The sequence below is a fragment of the Ammospiza caudacuta genome, chromosome 18 (genome assembly GCF_027887145.1).
Source record: "Ammospiza caudacuta isolate bAmmCau1 chromosome 18, bAmmCau1.pri, whole genome shotgun sequence".
In the NCBI taxonomy this organism is placed as follows: Eukaryota; Metazoa; Chordata; class Aves; order Passeriformes; family Passerellidae; genus Ammospiza; species Ammospiza caudacuta.
In genome coordinates this window covers 4,736,088-4,759,562 of record NC_080610.1, presented here as the reverse complement: position 1 = coordinate 4,759,562, position 23,475 = coordinate 4,736,088, and the positions used below count along the sequence as shown (strand labels likewise).

Here is a 23,475-nt window from a genome sequence, read left to right as displayed (position 1 = left end):
GAAAGAAGAGACCAGAAAACGCCAGCATTCATTACAGCACAGCTTCCAGGTAAGAAAGCTTGATAAAACCAAAAGTGAAGTCAATTATCAGGAGGGTAACAGACACTTTATATTAAAAACAAAATCTTTATTCAACTAAGAAGGTCTTTCTACCATAAGTATTAGAGATAGTGAGGTGGACAACCTAGAACATTTTAACAAAGGCCCAAGGGGATTTCTAAAGGAGAGCAGCCAGTTCCAGTCCCCATTAAGTGAAAGTTATCTTGGAAAGGAGAAATGAAAGTAAAGCATCACCTGTGCTCCTACTTGACTTAAAATCTGAGGCATGGGGAGGAACAAATAAGTAAATAATTATGTTTAAATAATCAGGTCACATAATCATGCTTTCTGAATAGCAATTTCTTGCTATTAACTCTCTAATAATTTAATTCCTATGATGTTTTTGATTTTAGTATTCTGAGTAATTCATGGTTACTCTACTTTCCCTCTGAAGAATTCGAGATGTTAAAATAAATTGTTTTATACAGAGTTTTCTTTACAAAAAATTCTGATTGTATAAGAAAACTGAGGCATAGCAAAGTTAGAACTAAAAAATCTGTTGGCTGAAGACAGGTACTGAAATTAAATCCCTTGACTCTTAGTCATCCACCTGGATAAATCATGCAATAAATTTGCATCTATTTTCTCAGTTCTCAGGTTTATCAGTGATGCAGTGCACTGCCACCTGAAAGAGCTGCATTAATACAGCTGGGATTTCACTTCACCTGGGCAACAATGACATTCACAGAAGAGATGTCCCATCTGCTGCAGTAAGAATGCCATCTGTCCTTTCAGCATTTGCACTCCATACAGCAAAACAAGTTTTGAAGGGAAAAGGTATTCTTAAAGAGTCCTTATCCACATATTCAATTAGTTATGATTTTTCAAGAGTGAAAGAGTGGAGACACTGAGAGTCAGCAGTGTAGGAGAAATATTATCTCTTGGGCTCTTCCCAAACAGAGGTTTGGGCAAGCTTAAAAATCCATCATCCCATCCATTCCACCTCAATTTTTGCCTAAAAGCATGAAGTATCCATAAATGACAGGACAGGTAATGGGTAAGATTATTAAACCTTTCCAGTGTTAACCACACCAAAATGAAAGATATTTTTTCCTAGAACTATTTTTGCAGTTGCTATTTCCAAGGTCATTTATCATTGCATAACACCCTTTCACTAACATTATCAAGTATTATATTTGTCAAGTAATTGTTTTTATAAAGAGAGGAAGTTTTGCTATTAATTTCTTTAATGTTCCTAATTTTCTCCTCCTGCTGGCCCTTCTCTCTCTTCTATCCTCTACTGAACATATATATCTATCTATTTTTGTCTCTCTTCTGCCCATTATTTTTTTCATTAAGTTGTTTTTCCTTCTGGAAATGTTACTCCTCAGTGCTCTCCCAGTCTTTTGGTTCTCCTACCTTTTGGTTTTCAACTATCCCACAGTTCCTGGAAGATACTGGTACACAAATTTAGGAATCAAAAAATACTCTGTAAGTGCTTTGCTCAAAATAACCACATTTTCCTAAATGACTCCTTTTTGGAGAAAGCCCAGGTGGCCTGGCATAGAGCTAGCTGGAGTCACTGACCATCTCCCAGCTAAAACAGCCACACTTCATGCCAAGGGCATGTCCAGCTTCTGTTCCTTTTTGTCTAGCACAGAGCACGTTGCTTTATTGGCCCTGCAAATTACCTCAGCTCTGGAGAGCAGCACAAATGGAGCTTGGAGGGCTGCAGAGCTGCTGACCTCCTGAGCCAAGGTACACCTGTTACCCTAGGACAACATCCTACCTCATTTTCTGGATGGGAGGTGTAAAGTGAATGCAAGGAGCAAAACAGTTTCTTGGCTAGCTGGAAAAGGCTGAATTACCAAGCAGAGACTATTTCTGTACCTGTAATATGTCAAATGAATTACGTCAGGCTTTGTGACTCTTACTACTTATAGGAAAATATTTGTGGTTATCCTTGATTCTTCCCCAAATTGTCTCATAGCAGAAAGTTTTGCACCTTTTTGTTTTCCTTTTAAATTGCCCTCTGTATTGAGTCCATTCTACACTGACACAATTCTGCTCCAGGATTTATCTTCCAGCTCTTAAATACAGGCATACATATTTTTATAGATACATTATATTTTTAATCTAAATAAACAGAATACATGACTCAAAAAAACCCACCTTTTCCAGTAATTACTCAGAGCTGCTTTTACAGACTTTTCCATACTGATGTTCACAAAGTTGTTTAGCCCAACATATTAATATCCTTCATGTGAATGGAATTATTCAAGACTTCCAAAAGGATGGCTTCCATGTAAAAATACATCTTTAGATTTTTTAGAATTCATGTACAGTTAGAAAGGCTCTAAGCATTCATTTAATTCTTTTCAAGCATCAGTAATGAAACTGAATTTCTCAGACAATATACTTTGCTATGAATTTAAACAGCATGGTTTTTTAACTGAACATTTCTACTGAATTGTAACTGAATTTCAGTTACAATTTTATTTTTTAAATTGTAATTTTTATCAACTGGAAGTGAAGTTTAAGACTAATGTTCAGATGAAAACACTTATGAAACTAATGCACTGTGATAAACAGATGATCCACACCTTGAATAGAAGGGAAAAAGTAAAATTTTGATGCAAGATTCTGAAATACCAATTCAAGCATGCAGTGCACTGTATCTTGAGCAGGTTGCCTTAGCTTGCATAAAACCTAAGTTAACTAACGAAAATGAAGATGAGCAAAAATAGACAAGATACTTTTTTTAAATGTGAGTTTCAAGGGAAATGGAATAAATTAAATCTGGAGCATAGGTGAATTTACCTGATTTCCTCTCTGTGTTGTCTACTTGAATACTGAACTGCTTAAAGCCTCCTACCTTCAGGTAATCTTGCCAGCATGTCAAAGACCTGATGGGTGTTCTTCCGACAGATATCCACTGGATCATCCAGGAGCCCAGCCAGGGCAGAGATGACTCCCCTTCGTATGAGCCCTTCCCTAGAAACAACAATGGAGGGCAGGTCTAACACAACATAATAAAACTTGCATCTGTTTGAGATATTTAATCCTCAGATGACTCCCCTTCGTATTAGCCCTTCCCTAGAAACAACAATGGAGGACACATTTAACACAACATAATAAAACTTGCATCTGTTTGAGATATTTAATCTTAACTGCTCTTCTTTATGCTGCATCTGTCTGACAAAACTTAGGAGCTGTTCTTATTTTTCACTGCAACATCACTTCCCACAGGGTTCAGTAAACTTTGGAATTGCACCCACCTGCCAATACTGTGCAAAGCCATTACAGAGAGAACTTCTGTTGTTTTCTGCCGGACAGTTCGGTCTTCATGCACCAGCAAAGCCTTCAGGCTGTCCAAGAATCCTATGAGACATCAGAATTTATTTTAACATTTCTTACTTCCAGCATTTATTTGAAAATAGCAATATTCAGCGTTTATCTCACAATTTGAAGTGCCTCAGAAATTTCAGCTTGTCCTGACAGTGAAATTCTCATTGTCATATCTCAAGTAAGGAAGAAACTTTCAAATTTCAAGGCCTACTGCCAAAAATGTCACGCTACAAACAAGCTCCCAACTCCTTATCAAGTTAAATCCTAATCCTGCAAATATAAAGTGACATAACTCTAAAAATAAGACAGTAGAGCTATTGATGTCTTTAGAAAAGCATGTTTTTGCAGGATTGACACTCACTTGTCTTTTTTGAACAGAAATAAATGTGGTGAACCATTAATGATTGTGTATGCACATATGGCACTCACCAGAGCCAAAAAACCTAACAACCCCAAACTAACAAAAATCTCACATTGCTTTGGCAATCAACTGTTCATCAAACACTAACTTAATAAATTTTGAACATGACTAGTCTCTTTTATGAGAGAAAAAAAAATGTAAAGGAAGTAAATGGAGAAAAAAGCAGTAGCAAACAATGATTTTTTTTGGTGTTACGTAATGAGCTATGTAGATCTACCACAGACTGCTAAAATTGCAAAAATAAACTTGTGGTTTGGGGTTTTTTCCTCCCCAAAAACCAAAATTCAGGATTCTTCCAAGCTTTAAAAATAAGTGGTGGCCAGATGTAGTCCTGCTGAGTATGAGAAATTTGGTTATATTCCTTTCTTTTCTAATTTGTCATCAAGTTCCAGGCAAGTGAGTGATGATGGTGAAGGGGTTCTAACTTTGAACTAATTAGGTAGGGGTTTTTATTAGCCTAAGTTAGGAATTAGCTAAAATTGGACTAAAGTCTGGGGACATGGTTTAGTGGTGATCATGGCAGGGCAGAGTTAACAGTTGAACTGGATTATCTCACAGGTCTTTCCCAACCTTAACAATTCTATGATTCTACGGAAAGATTCTGCCCTACTTTTGTATTAGGCGTTGATAAAACTTACAGTGAGGCAGTGATGAATCCTAAAGTGATGATAATTCTTATAATAACTGCCATGTATATGGTCTTATAATATTCTTTACCTTTCTAAGGTAAAAGAAATAGGAAATTTTTCCTGGGCGTCTTGCATGATCGATGATATTGTAAGGAAAAAGTAATGGAAGAAAGTGAAACGGGGCTCCCCCCTGAGCCTGCCCCACTGTGTCAGAGCCAGTGAGAACAGACCACTTACCTAATGCTATTGCCTCGTAGACTTTTTCTGGATCGTGGACCAGATCGCAGAGAGCCACCAGCGCCCGCTGCTGTGTCAGCAGCTCGGGAGACTGCAGCTCCTCATTCAGCTTAGGAAGGGCTCTCCTCCCAAAGGCCAGAGCAGCTTTGGTGGGGTCTATGTCAGGGGGGAGGTACGCTGAGATACGAGGCTGTGCCATCCCAAATCTTCCTGAGACAGATTCTCCCTATCCCTAAAAATAGTCCAAAATGGCTGTACTTGGTGACTGGGCAGATAATGTACCATAAGGACACCTACTGACTTTGAACAGTGCTCTGTGTCCCCAAGGAGCTCTTTGAGCAAACATACACTGTCAGGAAGCTGTGAAAGAGTCTGGGATCGTGCATCATCAGCACTAATGTGTGTTCATCTGCTGAATTGTCTTAATCTGGTTTAGTTCTCACTGAACACTGTAAAGAAAAAAGAGAGAGAGAACGCTTAAAATTTCAAGAAAGGATGTTAAAATTGATGAAGGGAATGCTTTTTAAAGGCTTCAAGTGAAGCAGCCCAATGCCCAAAATCGGAGAGGGCTCAAAATAATAAAATTAAAGCAAAGCAAAACAAAATACCTCCTTTTTTAAGGGGGGGAAAAAAAAAAGGCATTTTAAAGGGATCTGGTTAAATCTTGCCCTCAGAATTCGGTAACGTTTGATAGAATACGTGAGGGCTGCCCCCCCGACCCCCGCCCTTCCCTCAGTACGGAAAGCGCCTCAGCAGATTGAACACTTCGACCTCCAATACAGAAAACTGCTAACAGCAAAAACAAACCCAAAAGTTAAAACAGCCTCTAAACAGCTCTACTTCTCCCTTCAAGGCAAACGAAATAACTAAATAATCGAAAGCGCCGTGTGCCATTACCGAGCCCCCGCTCCCGCCCCTCAGCGCCGGCCGCCCCTCAGCGCGCGCGTGCCCTGGTTGCCACAGCGCCCGCTCTTTGCGTACGCGCCTCTTCGTGAATAGCGACCAACGCCGCTGAGCCCCGGGTCCGGCTGCGTCACCAGCGTAAGCACCGCGCTTGACAGTGCCCGCACTGAGGGAGTTACGTCAATGGCGTAGGTGGCAGCGGGGGCGCGGCCGCTGAGGGGAGCCGTGAGGGGACGGGACGGGGATGGGGATGTCGCCGTGAGGTCCCGGAGTGGCAGCCGTGCTGCCTCAGTTCTCTGCTCAAGTGTGGAGTTTTTCTTCTCGCCCCCTGTTTTCAAAGTAGTTTTACTTAAACAAAATCGAGGAAAATTCCGAGCGAACAAAATGGTGGTCGAGTTAAGGGCAGAAATACAGCAGGCGAGTGCCCAGGGGTACAAGGGCTAAAAAGGAGCACAGCAGTTTTGGACTAGATTTTCTTTCCTAATCTTCTCTAAAATGTCACTATGAACAGCTAGAATGTGTAGTGAGAGTTTCCATCATTACTCAGTTTCACATAACTGTTCAGAAGAAGGTACACGGGAAGAACGGATCATTGCAATGTTGTAGCACAATTTAAGGGTGTTCTGGATTGTCAGATGTTATCTGGCATCAGGAAAAAAACTCTGAACAGCTTGTGCTATAAAAGGATAGTGCAGATAGTGAAGTCATTGAGATGCTTTTCATTATGTCTGAGTAACAATTGTAATAATCAAAGTTCTTAAAAAGGATTTTACAAATCCAAAGTAATTCTGATCAGCCGGATTAAAATGCATCACAGGAATAGGTTCTGGTTTGTTGATCTTCAAAATCCATAAAAGAAAAATTGCTACTCTAAAAAGGAAAGTATTCATTTTTCTGCAACATTTTAAAGCTGATTTTTTGCTTTACAGGTGATTTACCTGAATTAGATTAGACTTCCACTATGTACTTGTTAAAAGTTCACCTGATTTCCATAGGAAGAACATGAACTTTTTTCAGTGTAGACAGTGCAGGACCAAATCAGAGACTTGTCCCTCAGTGTTACATCTGCTTTTGGTGTGAATTATTCTGTCTTGTCCTTCACTGCAGCTTGGAATACTGATTTTGTTAGTGGTCATGACGTTCACTTATTTTATGTATGCCTTCCTCATATCCTTTGTCTATCCACAGAAGCTGCTGGCACTACTGTTCTTGCAATGTTGAGATAAGGAGGGTTGTGATGCCATGGAGACACTGTGTTCCCAGCCCTCCCTGCTGACTGAATCCCCTTTCAGCTCTTTAAGAAGAGAAAATGTGCATCATCCTCAGTATGTTTAGCAGCTTTTTATTTCTTAAATTATTTTCCTGTAATGGTGTGTCTTATTTGTTGATATGGTAAGTTGGGATATGCTTATGTATGTGTTAGATTTAGATTAAATACATCAAGTATAAGTGAAAATAGCCTCTCAATTTTGAAATACATCTGTGTGGTTGTCTTGGTCCCTCCTGTACTTTGCATTCACTGGGATGGTTGAACTGTGGTTTTTATAGCTTAGTTTGTTAAAGAGCTCTAGGAGAGGAGCATTGAGTCAATCTGTGTACACATGACAAGTGTTTACCTTGCTTAGGTGTTGAACTACAACTAGAACATGCAGGAAGCAAGTTAGTGTTTGAAACTCTTACCAACTCATGGAGTTCTTGTTTTCAGAACCACACTAACAGTTCTGACATTAATTAAGACATTGATATTGCCATAAAATCATCTAAGCTGGCCAGAAGGGCAGGAGCACACCATAACAAGGGTCTAGACTTCTTAAGGTTTATATGGTCGCAAGTAGCATAAGTAGAACTCTCCATATGGTAATAGATAAATTCTGTGATGTCACCTTTGGTGAACAACCCATCAGCTGCAAATCTGGGTTCCTTGTGGGGAAGTGGCTGTTTTGATACAGTTGAGATCATATTTGTGCCTGAAGTGATTTAAAAGCAATTTCTCGTGGAGGAGAATGTAGGGGGATAGAATATAAGAAAATAAAGATAGTGTAGAAAGTAATCTTACCCCTAAGGAGCTGCAGCTGGGCCAAATATCAAAGATTGGGAACAGGCCTGACTTTACCAGGCCACAGCTGTAAGCAATGAGAAGAAGAGTGCTATAACAGAGTGGGGTGGGTGGATGAGAAGGGAACTGGAATCATTTGGTTACTTTATGAAGAAGAAAGAGTCAGTGCTCTGAGGAGATACCCACGAGAACCACAAAGAAGGTGTGAAACTTTTGTGATAAGGAGACAACAGTATGGAACTTCTGCAGTAAGATGACAACAGTAGAATAAAACATTAATTCTGGGTAGTGGACTAGTGATTTTTCTTAAGCGTTATTCTTTATGTGTGCTTGTAAGACACAACTCTAGGGTTTTTTCTTCTGTATTTGCTCACTGTTTAAAATTACTGGTCTGCTTTGATAAGCCCTTTAACATTTTTAGTCTGCTGCAGAAGTGGGAGAGGTTTGTCTCCTGGTTCAAAACCTCTTCCTTTATCAAAATATGACTGTTAGAATGGGAGAGCTTTGTTTTCTCCTGAAAGTTGAAAGTTTAAATCCCAATAAAATACGTAGCAAAATCTCTTAGCATCCTAAGTTGCACTCTGGCTTACTAAATACTGTCTAAATTAATGAGTTAATTTGAAAAACTTAGGTAATGCAAAATGGCTGTGTAATTTCTTATTCCTTGTCTTTGGTGTTTTGTACATTAGAAAGCAAGATTATTAATGAGCAGAAAGACATTTATATAATTCAGAATGTCTCATTGGTGGCATGCGCATTCTGACTTTAAAGCTGAGATGAAATCAAGTTGAAATGCTGGAGAAATCCCTTGGGAGTTTCTTTATAATTGCTGCTGTGCTTAATATTAGCACTGTGACAGTTCCCCACTCCATTGGTTCCTTGTTAATAGGTTAATCCTGCTCTTTGTATCCATGTATACAACGATCTTTGAGCAAAATAGAATTGTTGCCTTATTCAGAATTAGGGATATTTGGGTTTATTGAGGAGCAGTTTCTGATCAAAGCAATCTGTATGACCACTAAAACGAGTTTGTTGTTTTAAAACTACTGCTCTGTGTGGAGTTCAATTACTGCATCTCTGCCTTCCCGGGCTGGGGAGGAAGGGGAGGACGGGAATTGTTGCAAACCTGTTGCTATGGCCACGTAGCAGGGGCTGGGCTGCTTGTGTGGCTGGAATCCTCTGCATCAGCTGCTGCTCGGTGAGTCCTTCTTACACTTTGCTGCATGATGAAAATGCTCCCTTTAGAAATGTTCTTTTGAATTCCAGTAAGAAATCAGTACCCTAATAAGGGTCCCCTCCCCCAGCAGCCCACGAGGTTTCCTTACATAACCAAATTGATGTAGCTCAGGTGAGACATCTGAATGCATTTGTGATTTTCATGTGAACATTATTCTTTTTTCATGTCAGACAGATTTCATTCTTTCTGAGTGGATCTTGGAGGAAAGTTTGATGTTGTGCCAAGAAATGTGGCAGCTTCATCTTTCCTTCCTTCTTCTGACCATATGAAATCTGGGATCCCTAACGTTAATTCATGTACTTAGTGCAGAGGTATTTGAAACAATGATGAGCAAGATTTTGAAATTAAACACTGCAGAGTCCTTTGAGGGCTAAACTGTGAGCACTTGGCTTGAATTAAGTGAGCAATTCTCTGCCCTCCCAGGGAATTAGAGTTGGTGCCTTGTAGTTTCAGAAGGCCACTGTTTGCTGCTACAGCTGTGCACACTGAGGTGGTCCTGTCTGCATGAGGAACAACTTTCCCTCCTTGCAAACTGAGTTGAAGAACCACCAGTTGAACTGAAAAGAAAAAATTAAAAAAAAAGATGACAAGTCTGCAAAACTTTGTTAGTCCTTATGGAGATAATTCCTGAATGTCTCTGTATTGAGGTAATTCCTGAATACTGTTTTTCTCTTTATGTATTTTCAAACTTGTAGAATTTAACTGAACTTGGAGAATGAAGTCCAACCTAATGCATTGGGTTCCCCCAGTGAGTAGAGAGAGAATAATCTCCCAGTTTCCCAAGGTAAGGATTTTTTTATCCCTTTGGTCATAGTATGTAGTCCCTGCCACACTGATCTATCTTTCCATTGTGCTAATATGGTATTTTAATTTAATTTAGTGTACACTTGTTGTCTTCTGTTGAAATTGCAAATTATTTTAGATTCTTTTAAAGTTTAATGTGACCTCATAGTCCCATTCTGAACTCTTTAATAACAATCCTCATTCTTCTTTGTAACCTTTACAAAAAGTGACTCTTGTGACAGAAGTCTTGTCTTACAATATTTGTTTTTTCAGCAAAACAGTAATAATTACATGCATAAGAGCTCCAACACTGAGGGCAAAGAGGAACCAGAGCTCATATTAAGTTTGCCAAAAAATCTAATTATAAGTCTTTGGTTAAAGAATTTGAGGCAATTTTAATTTTCTGTTTGTACAAGAACCTTAGTCATACAGTAGCTCAAATGCAGTAGGCAGGCACTGTAGAAACACAGACAAAATACCTTTGATGTCCCCAAAGACTTTTGTATTTGAAGTATAATAGAACAGGGAAGGGCAAGGACCACTTGTTTTTTCAGTTGTTCAAAAGATCCTTTCAAGGGAGTTCAGTTTTTTCCATTCTTGATCTCAGCCACATATTTTGCTTTTATTTTTATGAAAAGTACCACAGGTATTTTGAGCAAATACAAGGTAAAATATATTTTCCTTATTTTTAGCTAATTCCCAGTTAAAGGGCTAGTAATAAAAGCAGTGCTTCACACTTATATAAGACAGAAAAACTTCACAGTAATAATGACTTGCTGGTGGTGTGCTCCCATCCATGTTTGTCTTGTGTGTCTTAGGTTGTTGGGACAATTGAAGGCATTTTCTGGGGCACAGAATGATGAGCAAATGGATTTGGCCATGAGTGTTTAGGCAACGCTGGACACTGACACTCAGAAGGTGCTCAGAGGATGGTGCTGTCCCAAGGAGTTTGAACAAACACAGCTCTGGGGGAACCTTACTGCCTTCTAACCCAACCTACCCCTTTTCTTATGCCAGGATAACCCTGTTCTTGACAAACCCTGTGAGCAATCACTTTATCTGTTTTTCCTTGCCAGTTTGACTCCTTGCCCAGTAGCCATTGCCCAGTTTGTCCCAGCAGCTGTTCTCTCTTTTCAGTGGTACACACCTGAGGCCTGTCTGCAGCTCAAAGAGCACTTCCATGCCCAGGTCAGGACTGCTTGTCAGCAGAGCACTGCAACAGCTGGGTAAGTTTGTAATAAACCAGATAGGCAAGGGAGAAAGTATTTGAAACTCTTTAGAGCCTCCTTTCTTCATTGGCTTTCCTCCCCTCATTCCTCACTCCAGGATGTTTCAAGACAGCAAAGCCCCTGCACAGGGCAGTTCTCTGACCTGTTCCACAGAACATGAATTGAGTGCCTCTTCTTCTGCTGGGATAGGTAGCATTGAAAAAATAGTTTAGAAATGAAAAGGTTTTTGACACCCTTTAAATAAACACTTAGTTCAAAAGATCTAACAGATCCAGCCTTGCTGTGTTCTCTGTAGGTGTTCCAAAGGAGCAGTTAATAAAGGCTTTGCAGGGATATAAAGGCAGCAGTTCTAAGTTTCTTGAAAAATCTGGGAATCTGATTTTAGCCTTTTTGAAGTATACATGCTGAGAAGTTCTCTTAATAGGTTCCTTAAAACTGGAGCAAATTTCTGGTAAATATATAGCATTTAAAAATCAGAATAAGCTGATTTATACTCTACTAATAATCTTGAAGTTGTTTTTTTCCCTGCATTATCACTCCACCAGATCTGTTACTATTACTGATTTAATCTCTGAAGTAAGGCAAGACAGCTAAACTGTGTTGAAATCGTCACTATTCAGTTAAAATAAACAGCTGTACATTTTAGTGATAAATGCTTCTGGTTTCAATGTGAAGGATCCTCCATAAAGTGGAGCTCCTAAGAATACTGACAATTAGCTCACTATTCCTCCAGCTCTGGAGTTGCTGACATGAGACTTGTCATGATATCCATCTTTAAATGCAACTTTATATTCATTTCACTAGGGAGTCTTGCTAAAAAAAAAAAAATAACTGAAAATATGTCACCCTGAGAGACATCAGTGACTTTATTCCTTTTTTAGAAACACTTTGACTATCTTAGTTTCATGTAAATTTGTTACAAGTGTCTGGACAATTTTCCAAGTAAGATATGCATTATTGAATTGAGGTATTTTTTCCTTCCATTTCCAAGTTGTACTCATTTGGGGTTTTTATTATTGGGGATTTTTTATTTCTATAGTAAACCAACCCTCTATGTAATTTATTCTGGTAACAGAGTGTTACCTACCAGAATAAAAAGCTATATGTTTTGTTTTTGTGAATAGAATTAAGCTACTTCTCTGTCACTACTTTCTAGATATTATTATTATTTGGTCATTTTTTGGTGGAATGGGAGTAGGAAGGGCAGCCAGAGTGTTTTGTACAGTACTTGCAAAGCTTGTCAGGAATAACCACCACCTTTTCCTTTTCCATTACCCCAACTAATAAAATATTTTTGTCCTTTGGAAAGCTAGTCTGATTAATTCAGCAGCTAATGGCTTTATTTAATACTCTCCTGACAGTCCATCACTGTGATAAATGGTCTGATCTAGGGAGTTTTTCCCCCCAGTACAAATTAATGGAGCACACACCTCTAAACCAACACTTATTCCTTGGCCTTTCCCCTAAGGTTGTTGATTTTTATTCAGTATTTTCTCAGTAACAGCAATCAGGAGCACAGGGGTCTGTGGTCACCCAGTTAATGTTGACTGGCACAGAAAAAAACTTCTTTTTTTCTTTTTTAGAGATATTAGTCATGCAGTTTACCAATCAATTTTTCAGCCATTTAGAATAGCTTAACTTGGAAGCAGCATCACATGGAAGTTGATGTAACCAGAAATAGTATTCAATAGAAGATTAACTCCTTTGTTAAAAGGCCATTCCTTGATAGAAAAGAGCATTAAACCTCTTAAGCCATTTTTGTACCATTTGCACAAGAGATGTCAATCCAAGTTTAGGTCAACAAATGAATTTTAATTCACTTATCCACCTGGATGTCCTAAAAGAGATCCAGTTTCAATTTTAAGAATGCAGACTGAGTCACCTAAAGCCCATCTGCTGTGTCCTGGGGGAGGACCCAGAGCAAAGAGGATTATTTGCATGAAGCCAGGTTCAGATTAATATTATTCCAGATAGTCAGAAAATGTATTGCCTCTAACCCTGTGGGCTGTTTTTCCCAGAGGCACACTCTGCAGTGGGTTATTTTATTATCAGCAATTTCTTATTTCTGCACTTAGGACTTTCATTGACTTTAATAGTACAAACAGGAACTTGGGATAAATTGGAATGCAAAGGATGCAGATGCACTATGGTCTTATGTGTAAACTTATGTAAAATTATGCCAAATGCACGTACTTGTAGTCAAAGCAATTTTAATTTAATGAAATTTGTTCCACTGAATTGAAATGAAGAAAAAAAATTAACAGAGTAAGAAATGGACTATTTCTGCTGCAGAAGGTTTTGGTTTCTTGGTGCTTTCTTTCTCACATTTAAAAACTCACCATGCAGCACAGTGGCACGTAGATAAACTGAAGTCACAGGTACCTGTGCTCCTCACTTGAAATTTAAAGATCCAAATCAGAATTTGTAAAAGGAGGCTGTGAAATTACTACTAACACTATGTAATATTTTCAAATATTTATAACAGGCTGAAAATATCCAAAGTGGTTGTGGTAGGAGACCTGCATGTTGGGAAAACCAGTCTTATCAACAGGTATGGTATATCTCAGCTGATGGTTTGATTCTCTTGTTTATCAGAGAAATGTTATAATGTTTCCATTGCTGGCTTCAGAGCAGTGCTTCATGGTTCTGGTTTGAACCTGAACCAGTACTTTGTGGTTTTGTTATTAAATGAAGAGAAAATGAAGTCAGGAGTATGAGACAGTCTTGGTACATCACCACAGAAAGTTGTGCTCTAGCACTGCAGTCAGGATATGTTACATTCTTAGGTATTTTTATCTTGTCAAATATAATACAGTGTTTTCTTAAGGAATCCAGTCTAAAGGCTGAACAACTAGAAAACAATTTCAGTGTCTGAGTCGAGGTTTCATTTGGGTCATTTTTTACGACCCAAAGTATGTTCCCTTGTAACTAAAACTGGAAGGTTCTGTACCTCCCTTGAGAGCCCAAAGATGTTTTATTCTGAGTCTCATATTATCCTGAGAGCTTACTAAGATATATGTGCGTTCTAGTTTGTTAAACAATATCTCCTTTTCTTCTTTTTTTAGTGCTTTTATGTTTTTGTTTGCTTCTACATTATATAGCAAATCCACAGTTAGTTTTTTCTTTTCATAATTTACCCTAGTTAGTGTTAGTTTTGCAATTATTTGTACTTGTCTTATGAGCTTTTCATCCTCTTTTTTTCATTGCAGATTTTGTAAAGATAATTTTGACCGAGACTACAAGGCAACCATTGGAGTAGATTTTGAGATTGAACGTTTTGAGATAATTGGAATGCCATATAACCTCCAGATGTGAGTTGAAAGAGCGTGGTTAAGCATTGCACAGAGTACAGTCTCAGCAGAGCTTGAATTGCTGCAGGCTGTAGTGGAATAAAGATTTTTAAAATATAATACAATTGCACAAAGAGTAATGTGATCTGAAGAAAATATTCTGTCTCTGGACTTGCAGTTTTAGTAGAAATTTTACTCTTGGATTTCTCATGCCTAAAAAAATACTACAAACTTGTAAATGAAAATTCATCTTGAATGTCTTGTACTATTTCAGTGGAGTTCTGTCACTTTTACTCAACATTCATGAAAGAGAAGTGGAAGCTTTTGTCACAGCCACCAGTGCTGGTGTAACCTCAGTCTGTGATCTGAGTTTAGTAGGCACAGTGAGCACTGAGCACTGAACTTGGCTTTACTGGGGGTTTTATTCCTGCAGTCATTGAAATTAATGATAAGCTGTCTAATGATTTCACCATCTCTTAATTAGCAATTAATTATCCCTAAATCACAGGCTGGAGTGATTTTATTAGAATGTGAACCTAATATCTTTGATTTTCAACTTTCCTTGTCAGACTTGTGGGAATCCTGCCCTTCTTCCACCTGCTTTGGGTCAGTGGAGTGGTGTCCCTTTGTGTTTCTGGTGGCCAGCAACATTGTTCTGTAGAGGCCTTTATGGAATCATCTGTAGTGTGACCTAGAGCAGAAATAAGATGCTTTGCATGAGATATTTTAGTGTATGAATTTTGAAAACCTTTTTACTTAGGAACACTTTTTTTTCTGGTGAGATCACTGATGTAAATAGATGGCTTGTGGTATTTACTGAAAAATCCATTTCCCGCTGATTTCACTGTAATTGTGTTTGGGAAGTTTTGCCAGGTGCGTTCCTTTTGGAACTTGAGTCCCTCTGAAAATCCAGACTCATGCATCAGCGTTTTGCAAACTGAAGCAATAAGGTCAGGTTGCCTTATCTGCAAAGTCTTCAGGAGCTGGGTAGAACATTTCCATATGATAAGCACTAGTGCCCCCTCTTGCTGAGAGATTTCCATACAAGATACATTTGCAAGTATCTGTGACTGGCAGTATGAGGCTACAAAAAACCCCAAACTCTGTAGTGTTGGCAGTAGCTGAAGGCACTGCATATCATGTTCATTAATGAGAAGGACATTCCTGATTTTATTTAATGGTGTCATTAGAACCTGCTAGACTGAGCTGCAGGTCTCTAATTTATAGTGTAGAGACAGATATCTTATCTAGCAGTTGCAAGATTCTAACATGGGCTAATACGTGACTGAGCTAGTATTAGCACAGAAAATTTACAAAACTAGATTGCCCTAGAAATGCATGCAAATTACATAGGTGAAAGAAAAAAATATTTTAAGGGTAGGACATTACTATGCAGAATACAAATATTTGAATTGTCCCCAAAATGAGTGTTTTTTAAGAAAAGGTAAAAATGGTGTTTGAGTCTTCATTGACTCATAGAGCTTTAGTGTATTTCTCTCAGTAGTTAATGAATAACATGTTCCAGATGGTGACACCTCCCTGGTATCACATTCTTCTCTGCCTTGTACCAGTCTGCTGCTTCATTAACATGTTTACTCAGGTTACCCTGGCTTTCATTAACCTGAAATTTCTTTTTTCCCCCATTGCACAGATGGGACACAGCAGGTCAGGAGAAGTTCAAGTGCATTGCATCTGCTTACTACCGAGGAGCAGAGGGTGAGAGCAATATTAATTTGATCCTGCTTTTGTTGGGAGGCTGTGTTTTGTACAGCAGCCTATATCCATATAGGCTCCTCAGGAAGGTACCTACAGACACACTGTGGTGGAATGGATTGTCCATTGTTGCAGGGAAGAAGGCATGAAGAAGTCAATGACTTGATGTGTTGTCACATCTGCAGGCTCTGAGTGTTCTGATGGTGCAGTGATAGAAAGTGGCACTTGTAACTAGGGGGAAAGAATTTGAGGTTGGGTGAGATTTATGCTGGAGTTGGAAGTGGATATTTCTGGCTTTCCCTTTGGTAAGAGACAGTCATGTGGTAATTTGTGGTTCCAAAATGAAAGGGTTGATAGCATTATAGATAAAACATTGAAGACTTAGGTCTTATTGGGTGCTAGAAAAAGAAAAGGAATGAGCTAATGGATAGTCTTGCACTTCCTATGTGTTAAATCTGTTCTTACACCTTATACATAAACATTCTCTCTGTTTAACAAGACAGGTTGGAGAGACTTCTGATACACTTTCTAATTTAATTACCTTTTTTTCTGGTCTTGTCTTTTATTGCAGCTATAATAACAGTGTTTGATCTGGCTGATATCCAAACTTTGGATCACACCAAGTAAGTTTCTGCATTTTGGCTTATCTTTTAAAGGTTTTTACAGCAGGTTTAATTGCCTTCCATATGTAGGTGTTAAGAGCTTGCTGGATCATGAGTGTATTTTCTATTGAGCTAAGAAATTAAAAATGACAGTTACTAGTTTGGATTACATAGGGAGAGATTTTTCTGAAGAAAATGCAGAGCATAAATTTGAACTGCTTACACTTGACTTTAATGTCAGTGCAGAAAGGGAGGCACTTCAGTAAAAGCTTGATCCTTCCAAAGCTAGACATACAGCAAAAGATGAAGTGCACTCCAAAAGCTTTTTTTTTTTTTTTTTTACTTCATTTGGTATAAATAGAATAACAGGCTGGAATCTAATGTAAATGATAAAATTGATGAGATGCATCTCATGCATCATGTCTCAAGAGCCTTTCATTTTTTAGGTGCACTGCTATCCCAAATTTTTTTCCCTAGTTTCTGTGATACTGATGGGAAATAGGCTGTCAAAAAGAGGAGAAAAAATTAAAACTCCAAGTATGTGTAAATACAGCTAAACTTACTAGTTCAGATCTGTGTAATGATTTGGCTACAAGAACACAGTGATTGTTATGAGTGAACTCATTCTGCTTTTAGTGCAGGCTGCAAATCCCTGCATGGATCTGTGACCCACACTGCTGTCACAGCTCAGGGTATATGTATTTCTAACATGCTGTTGTGACTGTAATGCAGGTACAGACTTCTTTGCAACCTGTACTCTGTCTTATTTGAATGTGTACTATGGTGCTTAGCTCATTTACATAGGACTTTGTAAAATAATATATATATTAGTGTCTCTGCTTGGCTGAAAGTAATTGAAGCCTGTGAACCTGATTTCCCACACTCCCTTCCCTCCTTGACTTGTGTTGGATGACTCAAGAGAAACTTGATTGCCAGAGTAACAAGAATATAAAAGCTTGTGAGACAAGAATCATACAGCCTTCATAGGGAGCTGTTTTATAATGCTGAATAGATTATTTCACTCTTTATTCCCATTTGTACCCAACCTGCTATGTGGTTCATACCTTTTCAGTTGCTCCTTGCTTTCTTATTCCTTATCTCACACCAAACTTTGCCCTCTCCCTTACACTGTGAAATATCCTCTGTGGGTGCTAAAGTGATTGTTGAATTTGTACTGTGCCATGGGTATAATTTTTCCTTAGTGGGAGACATGTATTCAAAGGAGCTGGAATAGCTACTGCTCTCTCTGTCTAGAAAAAAAGGCTTTTGATACTCTCACAAGTTCTTCCACTCACTTTTCTTGTGACCTTATTGTCTGTCATATTCTCCTGTACTCCTTGTTCTGACTGATTTTTTTTTTTTGGTATTTCAGACAGTGGTTAGAAGATGCATTGAGGGAGAATGAGCCAGATTCCAGCTTCATCTTTCTGGTTGGAACAAAAAAAGATTTGGTGGTGAGTAAATTGAGTGCAGATAAGGAAATCAGATTTTCCCTAGTTCCTCAAGCGATTTCCCTTGCAAGTTGTGCACAATGTCAGTGAGATAAAGACCTTGAGTGAAAAACTTAAAAGGTAAATTGAACAGTCCACTTGAAACCAATTAAAGAATAGACTCTGAAAAAAAATGGGTAGTTAGTGAAATATTTCTTGCATGACATTTTTCAAGCATATAAAACATACATAGTGATCTTGAAGGTTTTGTTGTTGCTCTGTAACTGTTCAGAGGTTTTCTTTCTCTCCATTTAAAGTAACTGCAGTATGGAATTTAGAGCATTATATGTATTTTTGTTATGGCAGCAAGCCTGACATGCTGGATATGAATCCTAGAAATGTGGAATTCTAAGCTAGATACTCACAACTGAGTGTTAGAGTTCAGAGAGCTATTGGAAAAATTACAGGGAAATTGGTTTTTAAGCAATGGTGTGTACATTACTCAGGAACAGGCAAGGTTTCTTACTTAATTGAATATCACATAAATTTCAAAAGAACAGGGTGAATGCAGTCTCCCTATACAATTCTCAGTCCTGTGTTTGTCTTTCTGCAGAAAAAAGATTTTTAAAGCTTTGAAAACAAACTTGTTTATTCTGTTACTAGTTGGTTGGTCTCTGCTGAGAATGATGGGGTGACAAGGATTTAAAGACCATTAACTGGCTGCTGACTTGACAGTCCTTTACCAGAGAATGTGTTAGATACAGGGGCCACTTGTTAACTTCTGTTTCAGTGCTGTGGAAGCTGAGTGGAGACTTCCATGTAAAGCCAGTACTAAATAGCTGAATGTTCTTGCAGCCTTGTTTCATTGCCCAAGTCTAGGCAAGGTCAGAAAGGCCACTGAGAAAGTGGGAAGCATCCCAGTGTGGGTGCTGTGGCAGTGCCTGTGTGCTGTCACCAGCCCAGGCACCCTTTGCTCAGCTGTCCCATGTTTGCCCAGTCAGGTGCTGTGTGTGACAGGACAGAGCTCGATGCCATCCGCTTTGCCAAGGAGATGCAGGCAGAGTACTGGTCGGTTTCAGCCAAAACAGGTAAATTACTGCAAAGGATGTGAAAATAGCATCACCACCGGGGCTGATGTTGGAGTGGGAGGAACTTATTATCCCCCCATTGCCAGGTTTTTTGTTGTTCTTGTATTTTGTTGCTATGAGAAACTTCAGGGTTATTAATGGCTGGTTTTATTTGAGTGTTTGTATGTGTGCTTTCACTGTTGTGTGTGCAGAAAGAAATAATCAAGCTGCTTTGCAGTATCTGAGCATGTATAATTCATAGATAGTTACATAAATACACATGTGCACTACCACTCAACGTTTGTAATGGAAAAAGATTACACCACAAGATGAATTCTCTCTGTTGCTGGCTAAAAATAAAGGTGCAGCACAGGGTACAGTATTCCAAAGTAAGAAAATTAGAAATTCTTTCTGCAGTGATCAGAATGAGAGACAGATTCTTGGAGAGGCCTGTTCTGTCCCAATATTGAGCAGTCAGCTGTTCACAGATGTGCTTGTTATGGTTTCTCATCTGTTGATGTGCCTTTATAAAAACACATCACTTCTGTCTTGTTTCCTAGGAGAAAATGTCAAAGAATTCTTTTCCCGAGTTGCTGCCTTGGCCTTTGAACAGTCCATGATAAAGGAGCTGGAGAGCACTCCTGGGCACAGGGCCCAAATTGGGGCAGGAAATCTCATCAGTATGTGGAGTTTTGCTTTTTGTGTGCATTTTTCTTGTTGTACACTGAAGGATTGGGAAGGTTTTTTCAAGCATTAGAGCCAGTTTCAAACACCTGCAAGCGTGTTCATATCCTTGTCTGCCCAGGTTTTATCCTGCAGGAGTGACTGAGCCTGCATCCAGCTTTTGTTACCCATAATATCAGATAGTATAACTTCTTGTATGTTGATTTTATAACTTTTTTGTTTCCACAGAGCTAGAGAAGAATGTTATGGAAGTTCCAGAGGACAATCCTCGAGTCAGCCTGAGTTGCTGCTAAGTGTCAACTGTTTCTGCAAGTGCCACACTTCTCTGCAACAATGCTCTCAAACCAGAAATAGTGAGCTTTAATTTTAGAAATGAGGGAGGAAAAACTTACTCAAACTTTCTTGCTGAGAGTTCCCTTGCTGCTGCAGGCTCCCTGTGCAGGGCAGTACAATTGTTATGTAAACCTTTCTCTCTGTAGCTGAAACATAACATCATTGCCTTAATGCAAGAAGACATTGCCTGTGCCGTGGGCTCACCTGTCTGCCAAAAAGGCTTGTAGTCAAAAATGATGTCATGTTAGTGTGTTATTTTTGATGATTCTCTAGAAATCTTAGCTAGTGAGGTGACATTGTCTTGTGGGAGCAGGAAACAAGTGGCAGGTCAGAATGAAGGGTGGCATCCATACAGTTTTGCCTTTTAAAACAATTGTTTTAAAATTCCAAGTATTTTAAAACTATCAGGCTTGGAAGTACACAAATGCAGACTGCATACTTTCCACTGTGGTTTTTCCATCCACGAAAAATGTTTATTACTTTTCATTTTCCACTTGAGAATCAGAGCCCAGTATTAAATATTTCCAAGCCTAAAAAAAGTCCAGGTAGGAACTTGGTTGTTTTAACACAGCAGTCTAATATTTTGAAAAATGTTGCCGGATAAGAATGCTATTCTTTTGCATTCTCTTGAATAAGAAAGAATGGTTACACAGGTGCATAAAATGGAAAACATTATTTCCCTCTAATTTTTCTAACAGCTCTCTGAACTCTAATACTCTGTATCTAGCTTAGAATGCCATGTTTCTAGTATTAATATCCAGCATGTCAGGCTTGCTGGCATTGAAAAATATATATAATGCTCTAAATTTCATATTGTAATTATCTTAAATTAAGAGAAGGAAAACCTGTGAATAGTTACAAGGTAGTGTTTCTTGGATTATTTCTTCAATCATTGCAGAATCAACAGTATCTTTAAAAATAATTATAACAGGACTCAGATTTGAGCTGCTGAGAAATGCAGACATTTATCAATAAAGAAATGCATCAATCTGAAAATATTCTGGATTCTCTGCCATTTTCCCCACTTTGATAGGAAATTGGAAAAAGTGGAGAAAAGAGCTTGAGCATGCTTTTATTATTTTTCCTTTTGACGTAAGTTAGAGCAGCTTCCTAGAATATGATGAATAGAGATCTAGGAACTCTGTGTCTTTTTTTTATCTGATAATCTTCACTTTGGCAATTGTGCTGCCTGTTGGCAAGGACACAAATGTAGCATTTGGTGGAAAAAATGAATCTGTGAGGGTACAAAAGGACCTCTTTATCCAAATGTGTAATATTTTGACCTTATGATGTTCTGTGCAGTTGTTCAGTTCCAGAGTCTGTTTCAAAGGGAGGTGAATTTACTCGGTGCTTGTAGCACAGGCTTTGGCTGGGCAGCCATGGCCTTGTGTTTCCTGAGTGAGAGGGAAGATGGTTCACTCTGCTGCTGCTGATCAGGTTAGCTGGGCTTCAGTGCTGACAAGAAAAAAATGCTTACGCTGCGAAATGACTCAGGAACAAGTCTAAGAAAATATCCAGTTTTGAGATTTGGTTTTTTTCCCCACCAAGAAATATATCTCCTAAGGGTTTCTTCTGTTGCTGAGCTCAATTATTGTACAAAGTCACAGAGATGCAATCTCCTCAACAACATGATCATGTTGCCTGGGAAATCAGCTGGGACAGTTTTTTCCTAGGGATGCAGCGCATTGCATGATATCCTTGCTGTTTTGTATCATCTGGAGCTCCAAAAACTTCACATACAAATGTAATACTCTATCAGTCATCAGCTCTCATGGGACAATAACCTGAGTCTATTAAATGATGGATGCTTTGAGACTGGGTGTTGTTTGTTGGGTTTTTTGTTGTAACTTTTGTTTGTGTTTGGGGGCTTTCTTTGCTTGGTTGGTTTTAAGGGTGTTTTTAGCACCACTGAAACCTCCCTTGCAAAGAACTCCACATTAATAATTTATCATCTAAAATGAATCTTGGATCATGTTGCAAATGATGAGTTGCTTAGGAAAGTACAAAAGAAACTACCTATAGAAAATAAATAGAAATTCGTAAATTTTGCCTGGCCAATGTTTTATCTCTGTAAATCCATTCTATCAGCAACTTAATTGACTTTGAAGAAGTTTTAATATTTTGGAAAATGGTGTTGAAAAAACTTTATTAACTCACTATAGGTAGAGTAAACCATGATTTCTATACCAGTTGAAATCCCCCCAGTGATCATGGCAACAGTCAGTTTCAGCTTCCTTGTGGAATTTGCAGGTGAGAAATTGAAGTAAACTTTGGAGTCAGTCTGAAACAAAGGTAAAGAGCAATTGTAACAATCCATTTCCCAAAAGAACTGAAGTTGTGCTGTTTCTTGTCTTTAATAAGTAAAAGCTAATGTGTTCATGGATTGTGGATGCATTTGTGCTGAGCAAACCCACTGGTAATGGATCAAAAGCCACCTGACAATGTTAAAAATTAAAAGAAAAGGGTTTTATAGTAAGAAATTAACTATGTTATTCATCTTTTGAGTTGTTATTTGACACTTAAGGTGTGATTGCTTATAGTTACATAGGTCATAGGATTCAGAACTCTTTGAATCCTGTTGGGTCCCAGCTCAGGTTTTCATTGTGGTGGAACTGGAGTCCATTCTCCATGAATAAATCTGTCCCCCTCTGGGTGTTTTCAGCTTCCATTAATAGTTAGAGGTTGTTCTGATGTAACACACTGGTGAGTGGATGCTCTGAACACTCTCTATCACCTCTCTGAGCAGGCAAGTTAAAATGAAATGTTTGACAAGTTGTAGGAGAATATGGATTTAGTGATAGAGAGGGTTAATCACTTTCCTGTATTTTTGGCCTGGAAATTGTTCTCACAGTGAGAAATTGCCATTGTCTGAATTTGGAGAAGGAGAATTCCTTTTTTTACCCCCGGGTTCATCAAATGATTTAGGCTGAATGGGGCTTCCCAAGACTTGTCAGCTTTGTCAGACTTCTCCGAGAGTGCTGCTTTGTATTAACAAAAATACGGTTCTTTTTAGTTTCAGCCACAAATTAATCAGAAACCATGTTTTATTTCTCATTTTAAAAGCTCAGCTTATGCCCTACGGTTTTTTGTTTGTTTGTCCTTAAAAACCGCCGGTTCTTCCGCTTGGGATGATGCCGAAGGGCATCTCTTGGGAGCTTTACCCAGAGCCGAGCGGCTCCTTCTCCCCACCAGAGGGAGCCCGGCGGTCGCCGCAGGATCGGATCCGTGCGGGCTCGGAGGCGCTTTGCGATCTCTCACCGGCCAGCAGAGGGGATGGGCCGGCCTGAGCTCAGCCCCTCCTCGCAGGAATCTCGGTCTCAAATCACAGGTACGTGTCTGCCACCGTAGTCTTAAAGAAATTTTGTATCCAGTTAAAATACTACTCTGTTCAATGCATAAAGTATCAGCAAAAATTCAGAGAACAATTCCCAGTGAAATTTCTGGAGTTGTGCTACCTCGGTAGATAAAGAGGGT

The 23,475-nt window shown here is 38.9% G+C and overlaps 2 protein-coding genes across 4 annotated transcripts in view; one reads left to right on the top strand and one right to left on the bottom strand.

The window, feature by feature from the left end:
- Positions 1 to 4,873, bottom strand: part of RSPH14 (radial spoke head 14 homolog) — a 72,043-nt gene extending 67,170 nt beyond the window's left edge. The window contains exons 1-3 of the mRNA XM_058816460.1: positions 4,675 to 4,873; positions 3,318 to 3,420; positions 2,915 to 3,033 (exon numbers count right to left, since the gene is read on the bottom strand). Of these exons, the coding sequence (XP_058672443.1) occupies positions 2,915 to 3,033; positions 3,318 to 3,420; positions 4,675 to 4,873 (421 nt within the window). The remainder of the gene's footprint in view (positions 1 to 2,914; positions 3,034 to 3,317; positions 3,421 to 4,674) is intronic.
- Positions 4,874 to 7,766: 2,893 nt separating this feature from the next.
- RAB36 (RAB36, member RAS oncogene family) lies at positions 7,767 to 22,081 on the top strand. 3 transcript variants are annotated; one of them, XR_009275467.1, is made up of 11 exons: positions 7,767 to 7,835; positions 9,566 to 9,654; positions 10,791 to 10,879; positions 13,368 to 13,433; positions 14,092 to 14,193; positions 15,824 to 15,888; positions 16,457 to 16,508; positions 17,860 to 17,941; positions 18,935 to 19,005; positions 19,545 to 19,664; positions 19,897 to 22,081. XR_009275467.1 is itself a non-coding variant. In XM_058816744.1 (11 exons), the coding sequence occupies exons 2-11, from the start codon at positions 9,586 to 9,588 to the stop codon at positions 19,959 to 19,961; spliced, it is 801 nt and encodes a 266-aa protein (XP_058672727.1). In that variant the 5' UTR covers positions 7,767 to 7,835; positions 9,566 to 9,585; the 3' UTR covers positions 19,962 to 22,081. The 3 variants fall into 3 exon arrangements, 2 of the variants coding, with proteins under 2 accessions (XP_058672727.1, XP_058672728.1); XM_058816744.1 differs by having other exon boundaries at positions 18,915 to 19,005; XM_058816745.1 differs by having other exon boundaries at positions 7,825 to 7,881; positions 18,915 to 19,005.
- The last annotated feature ends 1,394 nt before the right edge of the window (positions 22,082 to 23,475 follow it).

What these genes read in the sequence shown, in the direction of transcription:
- RAB36 (XM_058816744.1), top strand. Translation starts at nt 9,586, where the DNA reads ATGAAGTCCAACCTAATGCATTGGGTTCCCCCAGTGAGTAGAGAGAGA. An exon ending in TTACTACCGAGGAGCAGAGG is followed by an intron (nt 15,889 to 16,456) that starts GTGAGAGCAATA and finishes CTTTTATTGCAG; the next exon opens with CTATAATAACAGTGTTTGAT. An exon ending in GAACAAAAAAAGATTTGGTG is followed by an intron (nt 17,942 to 18,914) that starts GTGAGTAAATTG and finishes ATGTTTGCCCAG; the next exon opens with TCAGGTGCTGTGTGTGACAG.